Below are 21,454 nucleotides of genomic sequence, written 5' to 3'. Positions count from 1 at the left end.
TGAGGAGCAGTGCAGTGGATGGAAAAGTGGCCGAGCGGCCGGGCCCAGAGGGTGCTGACCGGTGGCACCAAGTCTAGTTGGAGGCCAGGAACCGGCGGTGAACCCCATGGCAAGGGGCATTGCCAGCAGCTGGGGGCAGGTGGTCCTTCCCCGCTGCTGCCTCCTGCTCTTCTGGGCTCCCCACTGCAAGACGGACGCGGCCATACTGGAGAGAACCCCCAGCCCAGTGCCCCCCCAGGGCCCCTCCCACTTTCCGTTGGCCTCGGAATGTTGGGCACTTGGAGCCAACGGCCACCAGAGACAGCAGGACGGAGCTGTGCTGGCACGGAGCAGCGCCGGGAGGAGGCAGGCTCTGGCCCCGCAGCGCTGCCCCGCCACCACCACCAGCAACCCCGCTTCCCATCCTCGCTGTCGCTGTCCGGGCCGTGTCCTTGCTGCACGGCGAGGGTCCTCCTGTCCCGGGCGGGATGGGCCAGGCCAACTGCTGCTGCGGCTCCAGGTGGGCTCCCCCCGCGGCTCGGGGACACGCGGGCACGGCCGGGCCCCACAGCAGCGGCATTTCTCACGCGCGCCGCTCTCTGCTCTGCAGGGAGGCTCTCACCGACATCGAGCCGGTGCTGAGCGCGGACGTGCGGCTGACCCGGGGCCGCAAGAGGAGCGAGAGGCGCCTTCTCCTCCTCCGAGAGGAACTGCTGATGGCCAAGTTGCAGTAAGAGCCTCAGAGCCCAGCTGCCTCTCCCCCATCTCCGGCCCTGGCCCCAGGGCAGGGACAGCCTGGCACCAGCCCCAGGCCCCGGGACCCTGGTGCTGGATGCACCCATGTCCGTCCCGGCGGCAGGTGGGGACGGGGCTCTGCCCGTGGGTCCCCAAGGAGGCCACCTCCAGCCCACCGCCTGCCTCTCCTCTCTGCAGAGGTGGCACCAGCCTGCGCCCACAGCTCCGCCTGGCCCTGGACCAGCTGTGGGTGCTGAGCGGCGGGAAGGAGGCGGCGGGGCAGGAAGAAGAGGAGGCAGGCAGCGATGAGGACAGGACCACCCTCATCTTCATCTGGCCCACCGGCTCCTGCATTGCCGATTTTGGGTGAGTCGCGGTGCCGCGTCCCACGGCCGGGCGGGAGAGGTTCCTAAGCATGGCCACGCCACGGTGCGAATGGCCTCCGCCCTCCGTGCAGAGCCTGGGCAGGGAGCAGGCAGCACGCCGGCAGGGATGGATGGCGGGGCATTTCCGTCTCCTGCATCCCCTGGTCACCTTTTGCTCCCCAGAAGGGAAGGGCAAAGCGGCTGCTCTGGCAGGACAGAGGGAGCCAGGGCTTGGGCAGCGCCTCTGTCCTGCCCCACGGGGCTTCGTCCTGCCCCTGTGTCCTTCCTTCCCCAGGGGGCAGGGCTGTGCAGGCGCCCACCTCTGCCCACGGGCTGGGGGGCAGCGGGGCCTGACGCTGTCGCTCCTCTCTTTCTGCAGCTCCCGGGCGCTGAAGGAGCTGTGGGTGGGCACACTGCTGGGGTAAGCCGGGGGATGCTCCAGGCGCAGCCGGACGGGGGAACACAGCTCCCCAGCTGGGGAGAGGTGCCCCTGCGGCTGTGGGCAGCTCTCGGGCAGAGCTGCCTGACAGGAGAGAAGAGGCGGCTTGGGGTTCAGCCTGCTCTCCGCCTGTCCCTTGCCGGTGCACAGGACACCAGAAGGAGCCAAGAGAGCCCGAGTGACGCGACTGCCCTCGCTCAAACTCCTCGAGAAGGAGCTGAGCCGCCGCCACGCCGTGAGTGTCTCTCTGGTGTGGGCTCTGCCCCCGAGCACTGCTCCTCCAGCCGAGCAGCAGAGGCATCGCTGCTCACCTTCTTGCACTCCTTCTCTCTTGCCCAGTGGAGGACAGTCAGCGTCAGGAGCCTGGAGAGGCTGATGGAGGGCCAGGCAGAGGTGAGAATGGCTGCCTTTTGCCCGCCTCTGGCTGTGCCGGGGTGCCAGGGATGTGCGGCGAGCGGGGTGAGCTTGTGTGGGAGGGAGGGAGGGTCCCGCGGTGCCACGCGGGGAGCGGAGAGGCTTGGGCAGCCACCGGGAACGCCGGCACGTCCTCGCTGGCGGCGCTGGGAGGAAACCCGCCGCGCGGGGCAGAGAGCCTGGGAGGGCAGAGAGTCCCAGCTGTGCCACGCTCAGGCCGCTGGTGCCGGGTGGCAGCTCGTGGGTGGCCCTTTCTGCTGCAGGGCTGCTCCCTAAGCGCAGCCTGGTTCTTGCAGGCTGATCCCAAGCAAGGGCCTCCACCGGTCCCGGCTGGCAACGGAGGGGGACTTTGCCGCTCACCAGGTGAGTTTTGGAAAGAAAGGCAACTTCCTGCAAGCGGTTGATGTGTGCTCACTTGTCCCTTGAGTGTCGCCATGCAGGTTGGGCAGCCCAAGGGAGGACGTCAGCCGGAGGAGCAAGGACACCCGCTGGGCAGCGGCCGCTGGACGTGGTTGTGCGGGGACACGCAGCCTCTGCTGCTGCTGCCCACAGCGTGGAGGAGGGCAGGGCGAGGGCTGGGCCAGGCTGTCCTGGTGGCACGCCGGCTCTCAGGAGCCTGCCAGCCAGAGCCGCTGAGCCGCAGCCACGGTTCCAGCTGCCGCCTCCCTGCCCGTCCTGCCGCACCGCTCAGCACCGCGCTGCAGGCAGGGCAGAGCAGGGCAGGGCAGGGCAGGGCAGGCTCCGGGAGCGCTGGCCTGGTGCTCTCCATTGACGGGCTCTTGCTCTGTTTTCCTTTGCAGCAGGAGGGACCAGCGGGAGGAGGAGGAGGAGGGGGCTGCCCTGGCCCTTTGCTCTGCGGCGGAGCCCGCACGCTGCCCAGGCACCCGGGCAGGCGGGCTGCGGCTGCAGCAAGGCGCTCTTTGGCCAGCCCCTGGCAGCCCTCTGCAGGGAGGACGGCACGCTGCCCCAGCCCATCCAGGTACGCCAGGCTGGACAGGGGGTCCCCAGCCCTCCCTCGGGCTGCTCCGCAGAGGCGGTGGGTGTCCCCAGGAGCTCCGGCCATGGGGCACGGGGCTCTTCACCCCCAGCAAGGAGCCAGGTCTGGGGCAGCGCTCTGGCCACCGCTGTTGCAAGGCAGCTCCTCAGGCAAGCAACTGTCCTCCTGCCTCTCCTGCAGGAGCTGCTGGCTGTCCTGCAGCGGGAAGGGCCGTCGACGGAGGGCATATTCCGCAGAGCTGCCAGCGGGACGGCGCTTCGGGAGCTGCGGGAGGCCCTGGACCGCGGCGCAGACGTGGACCTGGGAAGCCAGCCGGCGCTGCTGCTGGCCGTCGTCTTGAAGGTGAGCGCTTCTGACCTGCAGCTGGAGGAGCTCCTGCCCGGCCTGGAGCGCTCAAAGGCTCAGCTGGAGCCCTTGGCCTTGCAGGACTTCCTGCGAAGCATCCCCTCCAAGCTGCTCATCAACGACCTCTACGAGGACTGGATGGCGGCCATGCAGAAGAGCAGCAAGGAGGAGAAGATCGAAGAGCTGAAAGCGTAAGCGTGGGCAGCAGCCTGCCTGTTGAGCAGGAGCCCTGACCGCTGGCTGAGAGCCCCTGGCAAGCTGCGCAACACAGCCGCTGGCTCCCACCTGCCTTGGGCGAGCCTGGGGACGGCGGTGGGCAACATGTGCTTTATGAGCCTCGTGTTCCTGTTCCCTCAGGGTGGCCGAGAAGTTGCCTGCCGCCAACCTCCTCCTCCTGAAGCGGCTGCTGTCCCTCCTGCAGCACATCGGCCGCAACGCAGCCACCAGCAGGATGACCCCCAGCAACCTGGCCATCTGCGTTGGGCCAAACCTCCTGAGTCCAGCCAACGAGGACCTGCTCCCGCTCGAGGCCATGCTGGAGGTGGCCGAGAAGGTACGCTGGACTGACCAGCCGGCTGCAGCCTTGGCGGCCCATGAGAGCTTGGCTGCTCAGAGGTGTCTCGGGACGCCTCCTCCCTGGAGCAAATGCTGGCGGGGTGGCTGCCTGCAAGAGCAGCCCCACAGCCGCAGCCTTGTGTGCAGAAGCAAGAGTCAGGAGCGGGAAAGGCTGCTTGGTCCCTTTTCAGGCAGCTGTCTTGAGAGCAAGGCTTTGATGTGTGCAGGTGAAGGTGCTGCTGGAGTTTCTGATGGAGAACTGCAGGGAACTCTTTGGGGAGGAGACAACTGAGCTTTCCTGTGCAGCAGCCGAGGAGTCGCCAGCCTCCCCGCGGAGATCCAGAGGTAAGAGGAGGGACGGAGGGTTGTCACAGGCTGGGGCTTGGGACGCCAGAAACCTCGGCGTCGTTTCTGGCGGGGCTGGGCATCGAGCGTTGTCCTCTCAGCCCCGCTTGCCCCGTGGCACCTCTTTGGCCACGGCCTCTCGGGGCATGAACGGTTTGCTCTGCAAGGTGAGCTGAAGCCTGCAGGCTGGGCGTCAGAGGGCTGAAAAGAGAGGCGGAGTAGGGCTTCGGGTGGGCTTTGCTTGAGCTGTTGCTTCCTTCCCAGAAGTCACTTTGCTGCACGTGCTTTTTCTTTCTAGATCTGCCTTTGGAAGAGCAAAGTGTCCCTGCAGTCCCTGCCGACAGCGAGCACCAGGCAGAAGCCTTGCCCCATGCACCCCCTTCTCTGCTCGGCGTCCCCAGAGAAGCTGGCGGCGATACGGTGGTGGAGCGTGAAACGGGAGAGGTGTGTCAGGTCCCCAAACACTGTGACAGCGTGTCTGCTGTAGGAGGGGAGTTTCTGCTGAGGCCAAGTCGCTGCTGTGCCTCTGCCTGGCAGCGGAGCTGCTGCGTCTTTGGGTTATTCCTCCGCATGCCGGGATGGATCCATAGTAAGGAAAACGGGCAAGGTTGCTTCTCAAACGCACGAGGCACGTGCTTCATGGAGCAAAATGCCCACAAAATACCTCCAAAAAGACAGAGGCGGGTAGCTGGCGACTTCAGCAGGCTTTTGCTCAGGTCTTACTTTGTCAGAGCTTCATCGAGTCTGCACAGGGGGGCTCCGGTGGGGGACTGTGCAAAGTGCGGCTGATGCAAACCAGCCAAAGGGACCTCCCCTGGGAGAGCTAAGGCAGCAATTTGGCAAACAGGCGCTTACCGCTCCAGGTCATCTCTTGCCACCTGCCAACTCCAACATTTCTCTTGTAGGCACCTCCAGCTTTGCTTCCAAGCACCCCCGAGAGCGCGGCAGACTCCCTGGGGCACCCAGAAGAGCTGGCGAGCCTTTGGGAGGACGGAAGGTAAAATGAGCGCGCTTTGGTTCAAACCAGAACTGATTCCAGTGGATCATGGCTTTCCCTGGCTAACGCCACTGTGGGATGGAAAGGTTTGCAGGCTCTGCCCAGGACAAGGAAAAGAGAAGAAATGGAAAGAGAAAACAGGCCTGGGGAGAGGAGAGTGAAAGGCGCGCAGAAAAGAAGAGGAGGAAGAGAGGAAAAGTTTTGGGGGATGGACGAAGGAAAAGACGCAGGAAGGCGCAGAAGGGCAGGAAGCCCAGGTGCGTACCAGGCTCTGCTGCCCAGCTCGCAACACTGCTCTAAGTCGGTGCCACTTGCTGGGAAGGGACGGCGAGGGAGGGTGCTGCGCAGGGTTTGGCAAGCACTCCACGGCAGCTCCCCAGGGGCTCCCGATGGAGCCCTGCTGCGTGGCGCAGGGGCACCGCGCATCTCTGCACGCGCACAGGTCTCGACGAGCATTACCCATGGGGATCAGGCGCCAGAGCCCTGCCGTAGGCAATGCCAGCAATAGCTCTCTCTTCTGGGCTACGAACATTCCTTGCCAGCTGTGTTGCCCAAAGAGAGGGGGACACAATCCTGCCTCTTCCTGCCTTTATGGACTGATCAGAGCTTTCTGACTCTGTCGTTGCAGGTGCTGATTCCTTTTGTGCTGGCCGAACCGCTGTGACTGCTGGGCCCCCACAGCTGATGTCCACAATAAAACCATCTTTTCTCTCTTCTGACTGTGTCTGCCGTAGGATATTGTGGAGCGGGGAGCTGTTGTTTTGTGATGAATGCTCGGCGGGGAGTTTGGGATGGTCCCTTGTCCCAGCCTGCTTTCCAGCGGGCATCAGGGCTGAGCTGAGGTGCTTTAGGAGTGAAAGCAAAGCACGGAGTCACACAGGAGGGTGGAGGCTGGAAGGGACCTGCGGCGGTCATCTGCTCCAACCCCTCTGCTCAAGCAGGCTCACCTGGAGCAGGTTACCCAGGACCACGTCCTGGCGAGTTTTGGGTACCTCCGAGGAGCGGCGCCGTGAGGTCAGAGCAAGGGCAAGACGTAGGCAGGGCACGGTGGCCAGGAAGGGCTAAAGGTCCTTCCTTATGCAGCCACCGTCCCCTGCAGCTTGCTGTCCCCTGCAGCCATCCTCCTTGCACACTCATTGTCGGGCCGTTTCCTCAGACCCCCCTAACTCATGGCAATGGCAGAGATTAACTTCCACGCTGGGTGGTAGCAATGCGTCCGCTCAGCCAAAAAGCTTTGGAAGCGACTGCAGCAGCAGCCGGACGGCTGAGGCTTTCGTGCATCCAGGTGTGATACAGGGGATGGCCACACCGTGACGGAGGAGGAAGGACGAGCGCTCTCACCGTCGGTAGGTAACTCTTTTGCTCACAGGCTGCTGTGGTTTAACCCTGGCCGTCAGCTCAGCACCACACAGCCGCTCGCTCCCTCCTCCGCAGCGGGGTGCAGGGGGAGAATCAGAAGGGCAAACGGGAGAAAGCTCGTGTGTTGAGGTAAAGACGGTTTTATAATTAAGAAAAGCAAAAAGATAAGCAAACGAAAACCAAGAAAGAAGAAAGAGAGAGGAAAACAAAGCCCGAGAAAAACAAGTGATGCAAAGGAAAGGCATTGCTCTCCACCAACCGACCGATGCCCAGCCAGTCCCCGAGCAAGGGCAGCCCCCGCCAAACCTCCGCCCCCCACTTTTCTTGCTGAGCACGGCGGCGTCTGGTGTGGGATATCCCTTTGGTCGGTTGGGGTCAGACGTCCCCGCTGTGTCCCCTCCCAGCGCCTTGTGCACCCCCAGCCTGCTCGCTGGCGGGGCAGTCTGAGGAGCAGAAAAGCCCTTGGCGAGTGCAAGCCCTGCTCGGCAATCACTAACGCATCCCTGCCTTATCAAGGCTGTTTTCCGCACAGATGCAAAACATAGCCCCATCCGAGCTCCTATGAAGCAGTGTCATGATTAAGCTCATCATACGGTCCCATTTCAGGACGTATGTTGCTCCGTCTCGAAACTCCCCTGACCTTCGCTCGGCCAGAGAACACTTCACTAGATTAGAGAACACTTAAGCAAAGTGGAGATGCACAGGTCCCTGACGGGCCCCCATGGGGTGCACCCTCAAGTGCTGGGGGAGCTGGCAGATGGGCTTGTGAGGCCGCGCCAAAAGGGAGATGTGCCTGAGGACTGCAAGAAAGCAACCAGCACATGGGCTGAGGAGCAGTGCAGTGGATGGAAAAGTGGCCGAGCGGCCGGGCCCAGAGGGTGCTGACCGGTGGCACCAAGTCTAGTTGGAGGCCAGGAACCGGCGGTGAACCCCATGGCAAGGGGCATTGCCAGCAGCTGGGGGCAGGTGGTCCTTCCCCGCTGCTGCCTCCTGCTCTTCTGGGCTCCCCACTGCAAGACGGACGCGGCCATACTGGAGAGAACCCCCAGCCCAGTGCCCCCCCAGGGCCCCTCCCACTTTCCGTTGGCCTCGGAATGTTGGGCACTTGGAGCCAACGGCCACCAGAGACAGCAGGACGGAGCTGTGCTGGCACGGAGCAGCGCCGGGAGGAGGCAGGCTCTGGCCCCGCAGCGCTGCCCCGCCACCACCACCAGCAACCCCGCTTCCCATCCTCGCTGTCGCTGTCCGGGCCGTGTCCTTGCTGCACGGCGAGGGTCCTCCTGTCCCGGGCGGGATGGGCCAGGCCAACTGCTGCTGCGGCTCCAGGTGGGCTCCCCCCGCGGCTCGGGGACACGCGGGCACGGCCGGGCCCCACAGCAGCGGCATTTCTCACGCGCGCCGCTCTCTGCTCTGCAGGGAGGCTCTCACCGACATCGAGCCGGTGCTGAGCGCGGACGTGCGGCTGACCCGGGGCCGCAAGAGGAGCGAGAGGCGCCTTCTCCTCCTCCGAGAGGAACTGCTGATGGCCAAGTTGCAGTAAGAGCCTCAGAGCCCAGCTGCCTCTCCCCCATCTCCGGCCCTGGCCCCAGGGCAGGGACAGCCTGGCACCAGCCCCAGGCCCCGGGACCCTGGTGCTGGATGCACCCATGTCCGTCCCGGCGGCAGGTGGGGGACGGGGCTCTGCCCGTGGGTCCCCAAGGAGGCCACCTCCAGCCCACCGCCTGCCTCTCCTCTCTGCAGAGGTGGCACCAGCCTGCGCCCACAGCTCCGCCTGGCCCTGGACCAGCTGTGGGTGCTGAGCGGCGGGAAGGAGGCGGCGGGGCAGGAAGAAGAGGAGGCAGGCAGCGATGAGGACAGGACCACCCTCATCTTCATCTGGCCCACCGGCTCCTGCATTGCCGATTTTGGGTGAGTCGCGGTGCCGCGTCCCACGGCCGGGCGGGAGAGGTTCCTAAGCATGGCCACGCCACGGTGCGAATGGCCTCCGCCCTCCGTGCAGAGCCTGGGCAGGGAGCAGGCAGCACGCCGGCAGGGATGGATGGCGGGGCATTTCCGTCTCCTGCATCCCCTGGTCACCTTTTGCTCCCCAGAAGGGAAGGGCAAAGGCGGCTGCTCTGGCAGGACAGAGGGAGCCAGGGCTTGGGCAGCGCCTCTGTCCTGCCCCACGGGGCTTCGTCCTGCCCCTGTGTCCTTCCTTCCCGAGGGGCAGGGCTGTGCAGGCGCCCACCTCTGCCCACGGGCTGGGGGCAGCGGGGCCTGACGCTGTCGCTCCTCTCTTTCTGCAGCTCCCGGGCGCTGAAGGAGCTGTGGGTGGGCACACTGCTGGGGTAAGCCGGGGATGCTCCAGGCGCAGCCGGACGGGGAACACAGCTCCCCAGCTGGGGAGAGGTGCCCCTGCGGCTGTGGGCAGCTCTCGGGCAGAGCTGCCTGACAGGAGAGAAGAGGCGGCTTGGGGTTCAGCCTGCTCTCCGCCTGTCCCTTGCCGGTGCACAGGACACCAGAAGGAGCCAAGAGAGCCCGAGTGACGCGACTGCCCTCGCTCAAACTCCTCGAGAAGGAGCTGAGCCGCCGCCACGCCGTGAGTGTCTCTCTGGTGTGGGCTCTGCCCCGAGCACTGCTCCTCCAGCCGAGCAGCAGAGGCATCGCTGCTCACCTTCTTGCACTCCTTCTCTCTTGCCCAGTGGAGGACAGTCAGCGTCAGGAGCCTGGAGAGGCTGATGGAGGGCCAGGCAGAGGTGAGAATGGCTGCCTTTTGCCCGCCTCTGGCTGTGCCGGGGTGCCAGGGATGTGCGGCGCAGCGGGGTGAGCTTGTGTGGGAGGGAGGGAGGGTCCCGCGGTGCCACGCGGGGAGCGGAGAGGCTTGGGCAGCCACCGGGAACGCCGGCACGTCCTCGCTGGCGGCGCTGGGAGGAAACCCGCCGCGCGGGGCAGAGAGCCTGGGAGGGCAGAGAGTCCCAGCTGTGCCACGCTCAGGCCGCTGGTGCCGGGTGGCAGCTCGTGGGTGGCCCTTTCTGCTGCAGGGCTGCTCCCTAAGCGCAGCCTGGTTCTTGCAGGCTGATCCCAAGCAAGGGCCTCCACCGGTCCCGGCTGGCAACGGAGGGGACTTTGCCGCTCACCAGGTGAGTTTTGGAAAGAAAGGCAACTTCCTGCAAGCGGTTGATGTGTGCTCACTTGTCCCTTGAGTGTCGCCATGCAGGTTGGGCAGCCCAAGGGAGGACGTCAGCCGGAGGAGCAAGGACACCCGCTGGGCAGCGGCCGCTGGACGTGGTTGTGCGGGGACACGCAGCCTCTGCTGCTGCTGCCCACAGCGTGGAGGAGGGCAGGGCGAGGGCTGGGCCAGGCTGTCCTGGTGGCACGCCGGCTCTCAGGAGCCTGCCAGCCAGAGCCGCTGAGCCGCAGCCACGGTTCCAGCTGCCGCCTCCCTGCCCGTCCTGCCGCACCGCTCAGCACCGCGCTGCAGGCAGGGCAGAGCAGGGCAGGGCAGGGCAGGGCAGGCTCCGGGAGCGCTGGCCTGGTGCTCTCCATTGACGGGCTCTTGCTCTGTTTTCCTTTGCAGCAGGAGGGACCAGCGGGAGGAGGAGGAGGAGGGGGCTGCCCTGGCCCTTTGCTCTGCGGCGGAGCCCGCACGCTGCCCAGGCACCCGGGCAGGCGGGCTGCGGCTGCAGCAAGGCGCTCTTTGGCCAGCCCCTGGCAGCCCTCTGCAGGGAGGACGGCACGCTGCCCCAGCCCATCCAGGTACGCCAGGCTGGACAGGGGTCCCCAGCCCTCCCTCGGGCTGCTCCGCAGAGGCGGTGGGTGTCCCCAGGAGCTCCGGCCATGGGGCACGGGGCTCTTCACCCCCAGCAAGGAGCCAGGTCTGGGGCAGCGCTCTGGCCACCGCTGTTGCAAGGCAGCTCCTCAGGCAAGCAACTGTCCTCCTGCCTCTCCTGCAGGAGCTGCTGGCTGTCCTGCAGCGGGAAGGGCCGTCGACGGAGGGCATATTCCGCAGAGCTGCCAGCGGGACGGCGCTCGGGAGCTGCGGGAGGCCCTGGACCGCGGCGCAGACGTGGACCTGGGAAGCCAGCCGGCGCTGCTGCTGGCCGTCGTCTTGAAGGTGAGCGCTTCTGACCTGCAGCTGGAGGAGCTCCTGCCCGGCCTGGAGCGCTCAAAGGCTCAGCTGGAGCCCTTGGCCTTGCAGGACTTCCTGCGAAGCATCCCTCCAAGCTGCTCGTCAACGACCTCTACGAGGACTGGATGGCGGCCATGCAGAAGAGCAGCAAGGAGGAGAAGATCGAAGAGCTGAAAGCGTAAGCGTGGGCAGCAGCCTGCCTGTTGAGCAGGAGCCCTGACCGCTGGCTGAGAGCCCCTGGCAAGCTGCGCAACACAGCCGCTGGCTCCCACCTGCCTTGGGCGAGCCTGGGGGACGGCGGTGGGCAACATGTGCTTTATGAGCCTCGTGTTCCTGTTCCCTCAGGGTGGCCGAGAAGTTGCCTGCCGCCAACCTCCTCCTCCTGAAGCGGCTGCTGTCCCTCCTGCAGCACATCGGCCGCAACGCAGCCACCAGCAGGATGACCCCCAGCAACCTGGCCATCTGCGTTGGGCCAAACCTCCTGAGTCCAGCCAACGAGGACCTGCTCCCGCTCGAGGCCATGCTGGAGGTGGCCGAGAAGGTACGCTGGACTGACCAGCCGGCTGCAGCCTTGGCGGCCCATGAGAGCTTGGCTGCTCAGAGGTGTCTCGGGACGCCTCCTCCCTGGAGCAAATGCTGGCGGGGTGGCTGCCTGCAAGAGCAGCCCCACAGCCGCAGCCTTGTGTGCAGAAGCAAGAGTCAGGAGCGGGAAAGGCTGCTTGGTCCCTTTTCAGGCAGCTGTCTTGAGAGCAAGGCTTTGATGTGTGCAGGTGAAGGTGCTGCTGGAGTTTCTGATGGAGAACTGCAGGGAACTCTTTGGGGAGGAGACAACTGAGCTTTCCTGTGCAGCAGCCGAGGAGTCGCCAGCCTCCCCGCGGAGATCCAGAGGTAAGAGGAGGGACGGAGGGTTGTCACAGGCTGGGGCTTGGGACGCCAGAAACCTCGGCGTCGTTTCTGGCGGGGCTGGGCATCGAGCGTTGTCCTCTCAGCCCCGCTTGCCCCGTGGCACCTCTTTGGCCACGGCCTCTCGGGGCATGAACGGTTTGCTCTGCAAGGTGAGCTGAAGCCTGCAGGCTGGGCGTCAGAGGGCTGAAAAGAGAGGCGGAGTAGGGCTTCGGGTGGGCTTTGCTTGAGCTGTTGCTTCCTTCCCAGAAGTCACTTTGCTGCACGTGCTTTTTCTTTCTAGATCTGCCTTTGGAAGAGCAAAGTGTCCCTGCAGTCCCTGCCGACAGCGAGCACCAGGCAGAAGCCTTGCCCCATGCACCCCCTTCTCTGCTCGGCGTCCCCAGAGAAGCTGGCGGCGATACGGTGGTGGAGCGTGAAACGGGAGAGGTGTGTCAGGTCCCCAAACACTGTGACAGCGTGTCTGCTGTAGGAGGGGAGTTTCTGCTGAGGCCAAGTCGCTGCTGTGCCTCTGCCTGGCAGCGGAGCTGCTGCGTCTTTGGGTTATTCCTCCGCATGCCGGGATGGATCCATAGTAAGGAAAACGGGCAAGGTTGCTTCTCAAACGCACGAGGCACGTGCTTCATGGAGCAAAATGCCCACAAAATACCTCCAAAAAGACAGAGGCGGGTAGCTGGCGACTTCAGCAGGCTTTTGCTCAGGTCTTACTTTGTCAGAGCTTCATCGAGTCTGCACAGGGGGGCTCCGGTGGGGGGACTGTGCAAAGTGCGGCTGATGCAAACCAGCCAAAGGGACCTCCCCTGGGAGAGCTAAGGCAGCAATTTGGCAAACAGGCGCTTACCGCTCCAGGTCATCTCTTGCCACCTGCCAACTCCAACATTTCTCTTGTAGGCACCTCCAGCTTTGCTTCCAAGCACCCCCGAGAGCGCGGCAGACTCCCTGGGGCACCCAGAAGAGCTGGCGAGCCTTTGGGAGGACGGAAGGTAAAATGAGCGCGCTTTGGTTCAAACCAGAACTGATTCCAGTGGATCATGGCTTTCCCTGGCTAACGCCACTGTGGGATGGAAAGGTTTGCAGGCTCTGCCCAGGACAAGGAAAAGAGAAGAAATGGAAAGAGAAAACAGGCCTGGGGAGAGGAGAGTGAAAGGCGCGCAGAAAAGAAGAGGAGGAAGAGAGGAAAAGTTTTGGGGGATGGACGAAGGAAAAGACGCAGGAAGGCGCAGAAGGGCAGGAAGCCCAGGTGCGTACCAGGCTCTGCTGCCCAGCTCGCAACACTGCTCTAAGTCGGTGCCACTTGCTGGGAAGGGACGGCGAGGGAGGGTGCTGCGCAGGGTTTGGCAAGCACTCCACGGCAGCTCCCCAGGGGCTCCCGATGGAGCCCTGCTGCGTGGCGCAGGGGCACCGCGCATCTCTGCACGCGCACAGGTCTCGACGAGCATTACCCATGGGGATCAGGCGCCAGAGCCCTGCCGTAGGCAATGCCAGCAATAGCTCTCTCTTCTGGGCTACGAACATTCCTTGCCAGCTGTGTTGCCCAAAGAGAGGGGGACACAATCCTGCCTCTTCCTGCCTTTATGGACTGATCAGAGCTTTCTGACTCTGTCGTTGCAGGTGCTGATTCCTTTTGTGCTGGCCGAACCGCTGTGACTGCTGGGCCCCCACAGCTGATGTCCACAATAAAACCATCTTTTCTCTCTTCTGACTGTGTCTGCCGTAGGATATTGTGGAGCGGGGAGCTGTTGTTTTGTGATGAATGCTCGGGGGAGTTTGGGATGGTCCCTTGTCCCAGCCTGCTTTCCAGCGGGCATCAGGGCTGAGCTGAGGTGCTTTAGGAGTGAAAGCAAAGCACGGAGTCACACAGGAGGGTGGAGGCTGGAAGGGACCCGCGGCGGTCATCTGCTCCAACCCCTCTGCTCAAGCAGGCTCACCTGGAGCAGGTTACCCAGGACCACGTCCTGGCGAGTTTTGGGTACCTCCGAGGAGCGGCGCCGTGAGGTCAGAGCAAGGGCAAGACGTAGGCAGGGCACGGTGGCCAGGAAGGGCTAAAGGTCCTTCCTTATGCAGCCACCGTCCCCTGCAGCTTGCTGTCCCCTGCAGCCATCCTCCTTGCACACTCATTGTCGGGCCGTTTCCTCAGACCCCCCTAACTCATGGCAATGGCAGAGATTAACTTCCACGCTGGGTGGTAGCAATGCGTCCGCTCAGCCAAAAAGCTTTGGAAGCGACTGCAGCAGCAGCCGGACGGCTGAGGCTTTCGTGCATCCAGGTGTGATACAGGGGATGGCCACACCGTGACGGAGGAGGAAGGACGAGCGCTCTCACCGTCGGTAGGTAACTCTTTGCTCACAGGCTGCTGTGGTTTAACCCTGGCCGTCAGCTCAGCACCACACAGCCGCTCGCTCCCTCCTCCGCAGCGGGGTGCAGGGGGAGAATCAGAAGGGCAAACGGGAGAAAGCTCGTGTGTTGAGGTAAAGACGGTTTTATAATTAAGAAAAGCAAAAAGATAAGCAAACGAAAACCAAGAAAGAAGAAAGAGAGAGGAAAACAAAGCCCGAGAAAAACAAGTGATGCAAAGGAAAGGCATTGCTCTCCACCAACCGACCGATGCCCAGCCAGTCCCCGAGCAAGGGCAGCCCCCGCCAAACCTCCGCCCCCCACTTTTCTTGCTGAGCACGGCGGCGTCTGGTGTGGGATATCCCTTTGGTCGGTTGGGGTCAGACGTCCCCGCTGTGTCCCCTCCCAGCGCCTTGTGCACCCCCAGCCTGCTCGCTGGCGGGGCAGTCTGAGGAGCAGAAAAGCCCTTGGCGAGTGCAAGCCCTGCTCGGCAATCACTAACGCATCCCTGCCTTATCAAGGCTGTTTTCCGCACAGATGCAAAACATAGCCCCATCCGAGCTCCTATGAAGCAGTGTCATGATTAAGCTCATCATACGGTCCCATTTCAGGACGTATGTTGCTCCGTCTCGAAACTCCCCTGACCTTCGCTCGGCCAGAGAACACTTCACTAGATTAGAGAACACTTAAGCAAAGTGGAGATGCACAGGTCCCTGACGGGCCCCCATGGGGTGCACCCTCAAGTGGTGTGGAGCTGGCAGATGGGCTTGTGAGGCCGCGCCAAAAGGGAGATGTGCCTGAGGACTGCAAGAAAGCAACCAGCACATGGGCTGAGGAGCAGTGCAGTGGATGGAAAAGTGGCCGAGCGGCCGGGCCCAGAGGGTGCTGACCGGTGGCACCAAGTCTAGTTGGAGGCCAGGAACCGGCGGTGAACCCCATGGCAAGGGGCATTGCCAGCAGCTGGGGGCAGGTGGTCCTTCCCCGCTGCTGCCTCCTGCTCTTCTGGGCTCCCCACTGCAAGACGGACGCGGCCATACTGGAGAGAACCCCCAGCCCAGTGCCCCCCCAGGGCCCCTCCCACTTTCCGTTGGCCTCGGAATGTTGGGCACTTGGAGCCAACGGCCACCAGAGACAGCAGGACGGAGCTGTGCTGGCACGGAGCAGCGCCGGGAGGAGGCAGGCTCTGGCCCCGCAGCGCTGCCCCGCCACCACCACCAGCAACCCCGCTTCCCATCCTCGCTGTCGCTGTCCGGGCCGTGTCCTTGCTGCACGGCGAGGGTCCTCCTGTCCCGGGCGGGATGGGCCAGGCCAACTGCTGCTGCGGCTCCAGGTGGGCTCCCCCCGCGGCTCGGGGACACGCGGGCACGGCCGGGCCCCACAGCAGCGGCATTTCTCACGCGCGCCGCTCTCTGCTCTGCAGGGAGGCTCTCACCGACATCGAGCCGGTGCTGAGCGCGGACGTGCGGCTGACCCGGGGCCGCAAGAGGAGCGAGAGGCGCCTTCTCCTCCTCCGAGAGGAACTGCTGATGGCCAAGTTGCAGTAAGAGCCTCAGAGCCCAGCTGCCTCTCCCCCATCTCCGGCCCTGGCCCCAGGGCAGGGACAGCCTGGCACCAGCCCCAGGCCCCGGGACCCTGGTGCTGGATGCACCCATGTCCGTCCCGGCGGCAGGTGGGGACGGGGCTCTGCCCGTGGGTCCCCAAGGAGGCCACCTCCAGCCCACCGCCTGCCTCTCCTCTCTGCAGAGGTGGCACCAGCCTGCGCCCACAGCTCCGCCTGGCCCTGGACCAGCTGTGGGTGCTGAGCGGCGGGAAGGAGGCGGCGGGGCAGGAAGAAGAGGAGGCAGGCAGCGATGAGGACAGGACCACCCTCATCTTCATCTGGCCCACCGGCTCCTGCATTGCCGATTTTGGGTGAGTCGCGGTGCCGCGTCCCACGGCCGGGCGGGAGAGGTTCCTAAGCATGGCCACGCCACGGTGCGAATGGCCTCCGCCCTCCGTGCAGAGCCTGGGCAGGGAGCAGGCAGCACGCCGGCAGGGATGGATGGCGGGGCATTTCCGTCTCCTGCATCCCCTGGTCACCTTTTGCTCCCCAGAAGGGAAGGGCAAAAGCGGCTGCTCTGGCAGGACAGAGGGAGCCAGGGCTTGGGCAGCGCCTCTGTCCTGCCCCACGGGGCTTCGTCCTGCCCCTGTGTCCTTCCTTCCCCAGGGGCAGGGCTGTGCAGGCGCCCACCTCTGCCCACGGGCTGGGGGGCAGCGGGGCCTGACGCTGTCGCTCCTCTCTTTCTGCAGCTCCCGGGCGCTGAAGGAGCTGTGGGTGGGCACACTGCTGGGGTAAGCCGGGGGATGCTCCAGGCGCAGCCGGACGGGGGAACACAGCTCCCCAGCTGGGGAGAGGTGCCCCTGCGGCTGTGGGCAGCTCTCGGGCAGAGCTGCCTGACAGGAGAGAAGAGGCGGCTTGGGGTTCAGCCTGCTCTCCGCCTGTCCCTTGCCGGTGCACAGGACACCAGAAGGAGCCAAGAGAGCCCGAGTGACGCGACTGCCCTCGCTCAAACTCCTCGAGAAGGAGCTGAGCCGCCGCCACGCCGTGAGTGTCTCTCTGGTGTGGGCTCTGCCCCGAGCACTGCTCCTCCAGCCGAGCAGCAGAGGCATCGCTGCTCACCTTCTTGCACTCCTTCTCTCTTGCCCAGTGGAGGACAGTCAGCGTCAGGAGCCTGGAGAGGCTGATGGAGGGCCAGGCAGAGGTGAGAATGGCTGCCTTTTGCCCGCCTCTGGCTGTGCCGGGGTGCCAGGGATGTGCGGCGAGCGGGGTGAGCTTGTGTGGGAGGGAGGGAGGGTCCCGCGGTGCCACGCGGGGAGCGGAGAGGCTTGGGCAGCCACCGGGAACGCCGGCACGTCCTCGCTGGCGGCGCTGGGAGGAAACCCGCCGCGCGGGGCAGAGAGCCTGGGAGGGCAGAGAGTCCCAGCTGTGCCACGCTCAGGCCGCTGGTGCCGGGTGGCAGCTCGTGGGTGGCCCTTTCTGCTGCAGGGCTGCTCCCTAAGCGCAGCCTGGTTCTTGCAGGCTGATCCCAAGCAAGGGCCTCCACCGGTCCCGGCTGGCAACGGAGGGGGACTTTGCCGCTCACCAGGTGAGTTTTGGAAAGAAAGGCAACTTCCTGCAAGCGGTTGATGTGTGCTCACTTGTCCCTTGAGTGTCGCCATGCAGGTTGGGCAGCCCAAGGGAGGACGTCAGCCGGAGGAGCAAGGACACCCGCTGGGCAGCGGCCGCTGGACGTGGTTGTGCGGGGACACGCAGCCTCTGCTGCTGCTGCCCACAGCGTGGAGGAGGGCAGGGCGAGGGCTGGGCCAGGCTGTCCTGGTGGCACGCCGGCTCTCAGGAGCCTGCCAGCCAGAGCCGCTGAGCCGCAGCCACGGTTCCAGCTGCCGCCTCCCTGCCCGTCCTGCCGCACCGCTCAGCACCGCGCTGCAGGCAGGGCAGAGCAGGGCAGGGCAGGGCAGGCTCCGGGAGCGCTGGCCTGGTGCTCTCCATTGACGGGCTCTTGCTCTGTTTTCCTTTGCAGCAGGAGGGACCAGCGGGAGGAGGAGGAGGGGGCTGCCCTGGCCCTTTGCTCTGCGGCGGAGCCCGCACGCTGCCCAGGCACCCGGGCAGGCGGGCTGCGGCTGCAGCAAGGCGCTCTTTGGCCAGCCCCTGGCAGCCCTCTGCAGGGAGGACGGCACGCTGCCCCAGCCCATCCAGGTACGCCAGGCTGGACAGGGGGTCCCCAGCCCTCCCTCGGGCTGCTCCGCAGAGGCGGTGGGTGTCCCCAGGAGCTCCGGCCATGGGGCACGGGGCTCTTCACCCCCAGCAAGGAGCCAGGTCTGGGGCAGCGCTCTGGCCACCGCTGTTGCAAGGCAGCTCCTCAGGCAAGCAACTGTCCTCCTGCCTCTCCTGCAGGAGCTGCTGGCTGTCCTGCAGCGGGAAGGGCCGTCGACGGAGGGCATATTCCGCAGAGCTGCCAGCGGGACGGCGCTCGGGAGCTGCGGGAGGCCCTGGACCGCGGCGCAGACGTGGACCTGGGAAGCCAGCCGGCGCTGCTGCTGGCCGTCGTCTTGAAGGTGAGCGCTTCTGACCTGCAGCTGGAGGAGCTCCTGCCCGGCCTGGAGCGCTCAAAGGCTCAGCTGGAGCCCTTGGCCTTGCAGGACTTCCTGCGAAGCATCCCCTCCAAGCTGCTCGTCAACGACCTCTACGAGGACTGGATGGCGGCCATGCAGAAGAGCAGCAAGGAGGAGAAGATCGAAGAGCTGAAAGCGTAAGCGTGGGCAGCAGCCTGCCTGTTGAGCAGGAGCCCTGACCGCTGGCTGAGAGCCCCTGGCAAGCTGCGCAACACAGCCGCTGGCTCCCACCTGCCTTGGGCGAGCCTGGGGGACGGCGGTGGGCAACATGTGCTTTATGAGCCTCGTGTTCCTGTTCCCTCAGGGTGGCCGAGAAGTTGCCTGCCGCCAACCTCCTCCTCCTGAAGCGGCTGCTGTCCCTCCTGCAGCACATCGGCCGCAACGCAGCCACCAGCAGGATGACCCCCAGCAACCTGGCCATCTGCGTTGGGCCAAACCTCCTGAGTCCAGCCAACGAGGACCTGCTCCCGCTCGAGGCCATGCTGGAGGTGGCCGAGAAGGTACGCTGGACTGACCAGCCGGCTGCAGCCTTGGCGGCCCATGAGAGCTTGGCTGCTCAGAGGTGTCTCGGGACGCCTCCTCCCTGGAGCAAATGCTGGCGGGGTGGCTGCCTGCAAGAGCAGCCCCACAGCCGCAGCCTTGTGTGCAGAAGCAAGAGTCAGGAGCGGGAAAGGCTGCTTGGTCCCTTTTCAGGCAGCTGTCTTGAGAGCAAGGCTTTGATGTGTGCAGGTGAAGGTGCTGCTGGAGTTTCTGATGGAGAACTGCAGGGAACTCTTTGGGGAGGAGACAACTGAGCTTTCCTGTGCAGCAGCCGAGGAGTCGCCAGCCTCCCCGCGGAGATCCAGAGGTAAGAGGAGGGACGGAGGGTTGTCACAGGCTGGGGCTTGGGACGCCAGAAACCTCGGCGTCGTTTCTGGCGGGGCTGGGCATCGAGCGTTGTCCTCTCAGCCCCGCTTGCCCCGTGGCACCTCTTTGGCCACGGCCTCTCGGGGCATGAACGGTTTGCTCTGCAAGGTGAGCTGAAGCCTGCAGGCTGGGCGTCAGAGGGCTGAAAAGAGAGGCGGAGTAGGGCTTCGGGTGGGCTTTGCTTGAGCTGTTGCTTCCTTCCCAGAAGTCACTTTGCTGCACGTGCTTTTTCTTTCTAGATCTGCCTTTGGAAGAGCAAAGTGTCCCTGCAGTCCCTGCCGACAGCGAGCACCAGGCAGAAGCCTTGCCCCATGCACCCCCTTCTCTGCTCGGCGTCCCCAGAGAAGCTGGCGGCGATACGGTGGTGGAGCGTGAAACGGGAGAGGTGTGTCAGGTCCCCAAACACTGTGACAGCGTGTCTGCTGTAGGAGGGGAGTTTCTGCTGAGGCCAAGTCGCTGCTGTGCCTCTGCCTGGCAGCGGAGCTGCTGCGTCTTTGGGTTATTCCTCCGCATGCCGGGATGGATCCATAGTAAGGAAAACGGGCAAGGTTGCTTCTCAAACGCACGAGGCACGTGCTTCATGGAGCAAAATGCCCACAAAATACCTCCAAAAGACAGAGGCGGGTAGCTGGCGACTTCAGCAGGCTTTTGCTCAGGTCTTACTTTGTCAGAGCTTCATCGAGTCTGCACAGCGGGGCTCCGGTGGGGGACTGTGCAAAGTGCGGCTGATGCAAACCAGCCAAAGGGACCTCCCCTGGGAGAGCTAAGGCAGCAATTTGGCAAACAGGCGCTTACCGCTCCAGGTCATCTCTTGCCACCTGCCAACTCCAACATTTCTCTTGTAGGCACCTCCAGCTTTGCTTCCAAGCACCCCGAGAGCGCGGCAGACTCCCTGGGGCACCCAGAAGAGCTGGCGAGCCTTTGGGAGGACGGAAGGTAAAATGAGCGCGCTTTGGTTCAAACCAGAACTGATTCCAGTGGATCATGGCTTTCCCTGGCTAACGCCACTGTGGGATGGAAAGGTTTGCAGGCTCTGCCCAGGACAAGGAAAAGAGAAGAAATGGAAAGAGAAAACAGGCCTGGGGAGAGGAGAGTGAAAGGCGCGCAGAAAAGAAGAGGAGGAAGAGAGGAAAAGTTTTGGGGGATGGACGAAGGAAAAGACGCAGGAAGGCGCAGAAGGGCAGGAAGCCCAGGTGCGTACCAGGCTCTGCTGCCCAGCTCGCAACACTGCTCTAAGTCGGTGCCACTTGCTGGGAAGGGACGGCGAGGGAGGGTGCTGCGCAGGGTTTGGCAAGCACTCCACGGCAGCTCCCCAGGGGCTCCCGATGGAGCCCTGCTGCGTGGCGCAGGGGCACCGCGCATCTCTGCACGCGCACAGGTCTCGACGAGCATTACCCATGGGGATCAGGCGCCAGAGCCCTGCCGTAGGCAATGCCAGCAATAGCTCTCTCTTCTGGGCTACGAACATTCCTTGCCAGCTGTGTTGCCCAAAGAGAGGGGGACACAATCCTGCCTCTTCCTGCCTTTATGGACTGATCAGAGCTTTCTGACTCTGTCGTTGCAGGTGCTGATTCCTTTTGTGCTGGCCGAACCGCTGTGACTGCTGGGCCCCCACAGCTGATGTCCACAATAAAACCATCTTTTCTCTCTTCTGACTGTGTCTGCCGTAGGATATTGTGGAGCGGGGAGCTGTTGTTTTGTGATGAATGCTCGGGGGGGAGTTTGGGATGGTCCCTTGTCCCAGCCTGCTTTCCAGCGGGCATCAGGGCTGAGCTGAGGTGCTTTAGGAGTGAAAGCAAAGCACGGAGTCACACAGGAGGGTGGAGGCTGGAAGGGACCTGCGGCGGTCATCTGCTCCAACCCCTCTGCTCAAGCAGGCTCACCTGGAGCAGGTTACCCAGGACCACGTCCTGGCGAGTTTTGGGTACCTCCGAGGAGCGGCGCCGTGAGGTCAGAGCAAGGGCAAGACGTAGGCAGGGCACGGTGGCCAGGAAGGGCTAAAGGTCCTTCCTTATGCAGCCACCGTCCCCTGCAGCTTGCTGTCCCCTGCAGCCATCCTCCTTGCACACTCATTGTCGGGCCGTTTCCTCAGACCCCTAACTCATGGCAATGGCAGAGATTAACTTCCACGCTGGGTGGTAGCAATGCGTCCGCTCAGCCAAAAAGCTTTGGAAGCGACTGCAGCAGCAGCCGGACGGCTGAGGCTTTCGTGCATCCAGGTGTGATACAGGGGATGGCCACACCGTGACGGAGGAGGAAGGACGAGCGCTCTCACCGTCGGTAGGTAACTCTTTTGCTCACAGGCTGCTGTGGTTTAACCCTGGCCGTCAGCTCAGCACCACACAGCCGCTCGCTCCCTCCTCCGCAGCGGGGTGCAGGGGGAGAATCAGAAGGGCAAACGGGAGAAAGCTCGTGTGTTGAGGTAAAGACGGTTTTATAATTAAGAAAAGCAAAAGATAAGCAAACGAAAACCAAGAAAGAAGAAAGAGAGAGGAAAACAAAGCCCGAGAAAAACAAGTGATGC

General features: G+C 64.1%; 5 protein-coding genes across 5 annotated transcripts; all 5 read left to right on the top strand.

Moving 5' to 3' along the window:
* The first annotated feature begins 467 nt into the window (after nt 1-467).
* Nucleotides 468-2,606, top strand: LOC140646020 (uncharacterized). The gene is made up of 7 exons (XM_072849448.1): nt 468-499; nt 590-709; nt 913-1,080; nt 1,459-1,500; nt 1,669-1,753; nt 1,858-1,911; nt 2,229-2,606. The coding sequence occupies exons 1-7, from the start codon at nt 468-470 to the stop codon at nt 2,334-2,336; spliced, it is 609 nt and encodes a 202-aa protein (XP_072705549.1). The 3' UTR covers nt 2,337-2,606.
* LOC140646019 (T-cell activation Rho GTPase-activating protein-like) lies at nt 2,367-5,869 on the top strand. The gene is made up of 10 exons (XM_072849447.1): nt 2,367-2,394; nt 2,733-2,911; nt 3,110-3,271; nt 3,356-3,465; nt 3,632-3,827; nt 4,057-4,174; nt 4,473-4,618; nt 5,080-5,171; nt 5,258-5,428; nt 5,800-5,869. The coding sequence occupies exons 1-10, from the start codon at nt 2,367-2,369 to the stop codon at nt 5,804-5,806; spliced, it is 1,209 nt and encodes a 402-aa protein (XP_072705548.1). The 3' UTR covers nt 5,807-5,869.
* Nucleotides 5,870-7,824: 1,955 nt separating this feature from the next.
* LOC140646018 (uncharacterized) lies at nt 7,825-13,222 on the top strand. Its single transcript, XM_072849446.1, is given in 18 exon segments — nt 7,825-7,856; nt 7,947-8,066; nt 8,271-8,438; nt 8,816-8,857; nt 9,024-9,108; nt 9,212-9,265; nt 9,584-9,649; nt 10,167-10,265; nt 10,463-10,535; nt 10,538-10,623; nt 10,708-10,726; nt 10,729-10,816; nt 10,984-11,179; nt 11,409-11,526; nt 11,825-11,970; nt 12,433-12,524; nt 12,611-12,781; nt 13,153-13,222. Coding segments are annotated over 18 exon segments (1,662 nt in total). The 3' UTR covers nt 13,160-13,222.
* A 1,951-nt stretch (nt 13,223-15,173) lies between these two features.
* Nucleotides 15,174-17,453, top strand: LOC140646017 (uncharacterized). Its single transcript, XM_072849445.1, has 7 exons — nt 15,174-15,205; nt 15,296-15,415; nt 15,619-15,786; nt 16,165-16,206; nt 16,375-16,459; nt 16,563-16,616; nt 16,934-17,453. The coding sequence occupies exons 1-7, from the start codon at nt 15,174-15,176 to the stop codon at nt 17,039-17,041; spliced, it is 609 nt and encodes a 202-aa protein (XP_072705546.1). The 3' UTR covers nt 17,042-17,453.
* LOC140646021 (T-cell activation Rho GTPase-activating protein-like) lies at nt 17,072-19,902 on the top strand. The gene is given in 10 exon segments (XM_072849449.1): nt 17,072-17,077; nt 17,510-17,608; nt 17,807-17,879; nt 17,882-17,967; nt 18,052-18,161; nt 18,329-18,524; nt 18,754-18,871; nt 19,170-19,315; nt 19,776-19,808; nt 19,897-19,902. Coding segments are annotated over 10 exon segments (873 nt in total).
* The last annotated feature ends 1,552 nt before the right edge of the window (nt 19,903-21,454 follow it).

This window comes from Ciconia boyciana, unplaced genomic scaffold, assembly GCF_034638445.1.
Source record: "Ciconia boyciana unplaced genomic scaffold, ASM3463844v1 HiC_scaffold_116, whole genome shotgun sequence".
Classification (NCBI taxonomy): domain Eukaryota; kingdom Metazoa; phylum Chordata; class Aves; order Ciconiiformes; family Ciconiidae; genus Ciconia; species Ciconia boyciana.
The sequence above is the reverse complement of the archived record's forward strand: the minus strand, read 5'-3'. Positions and strand labels throughout refer to the sequence as shown.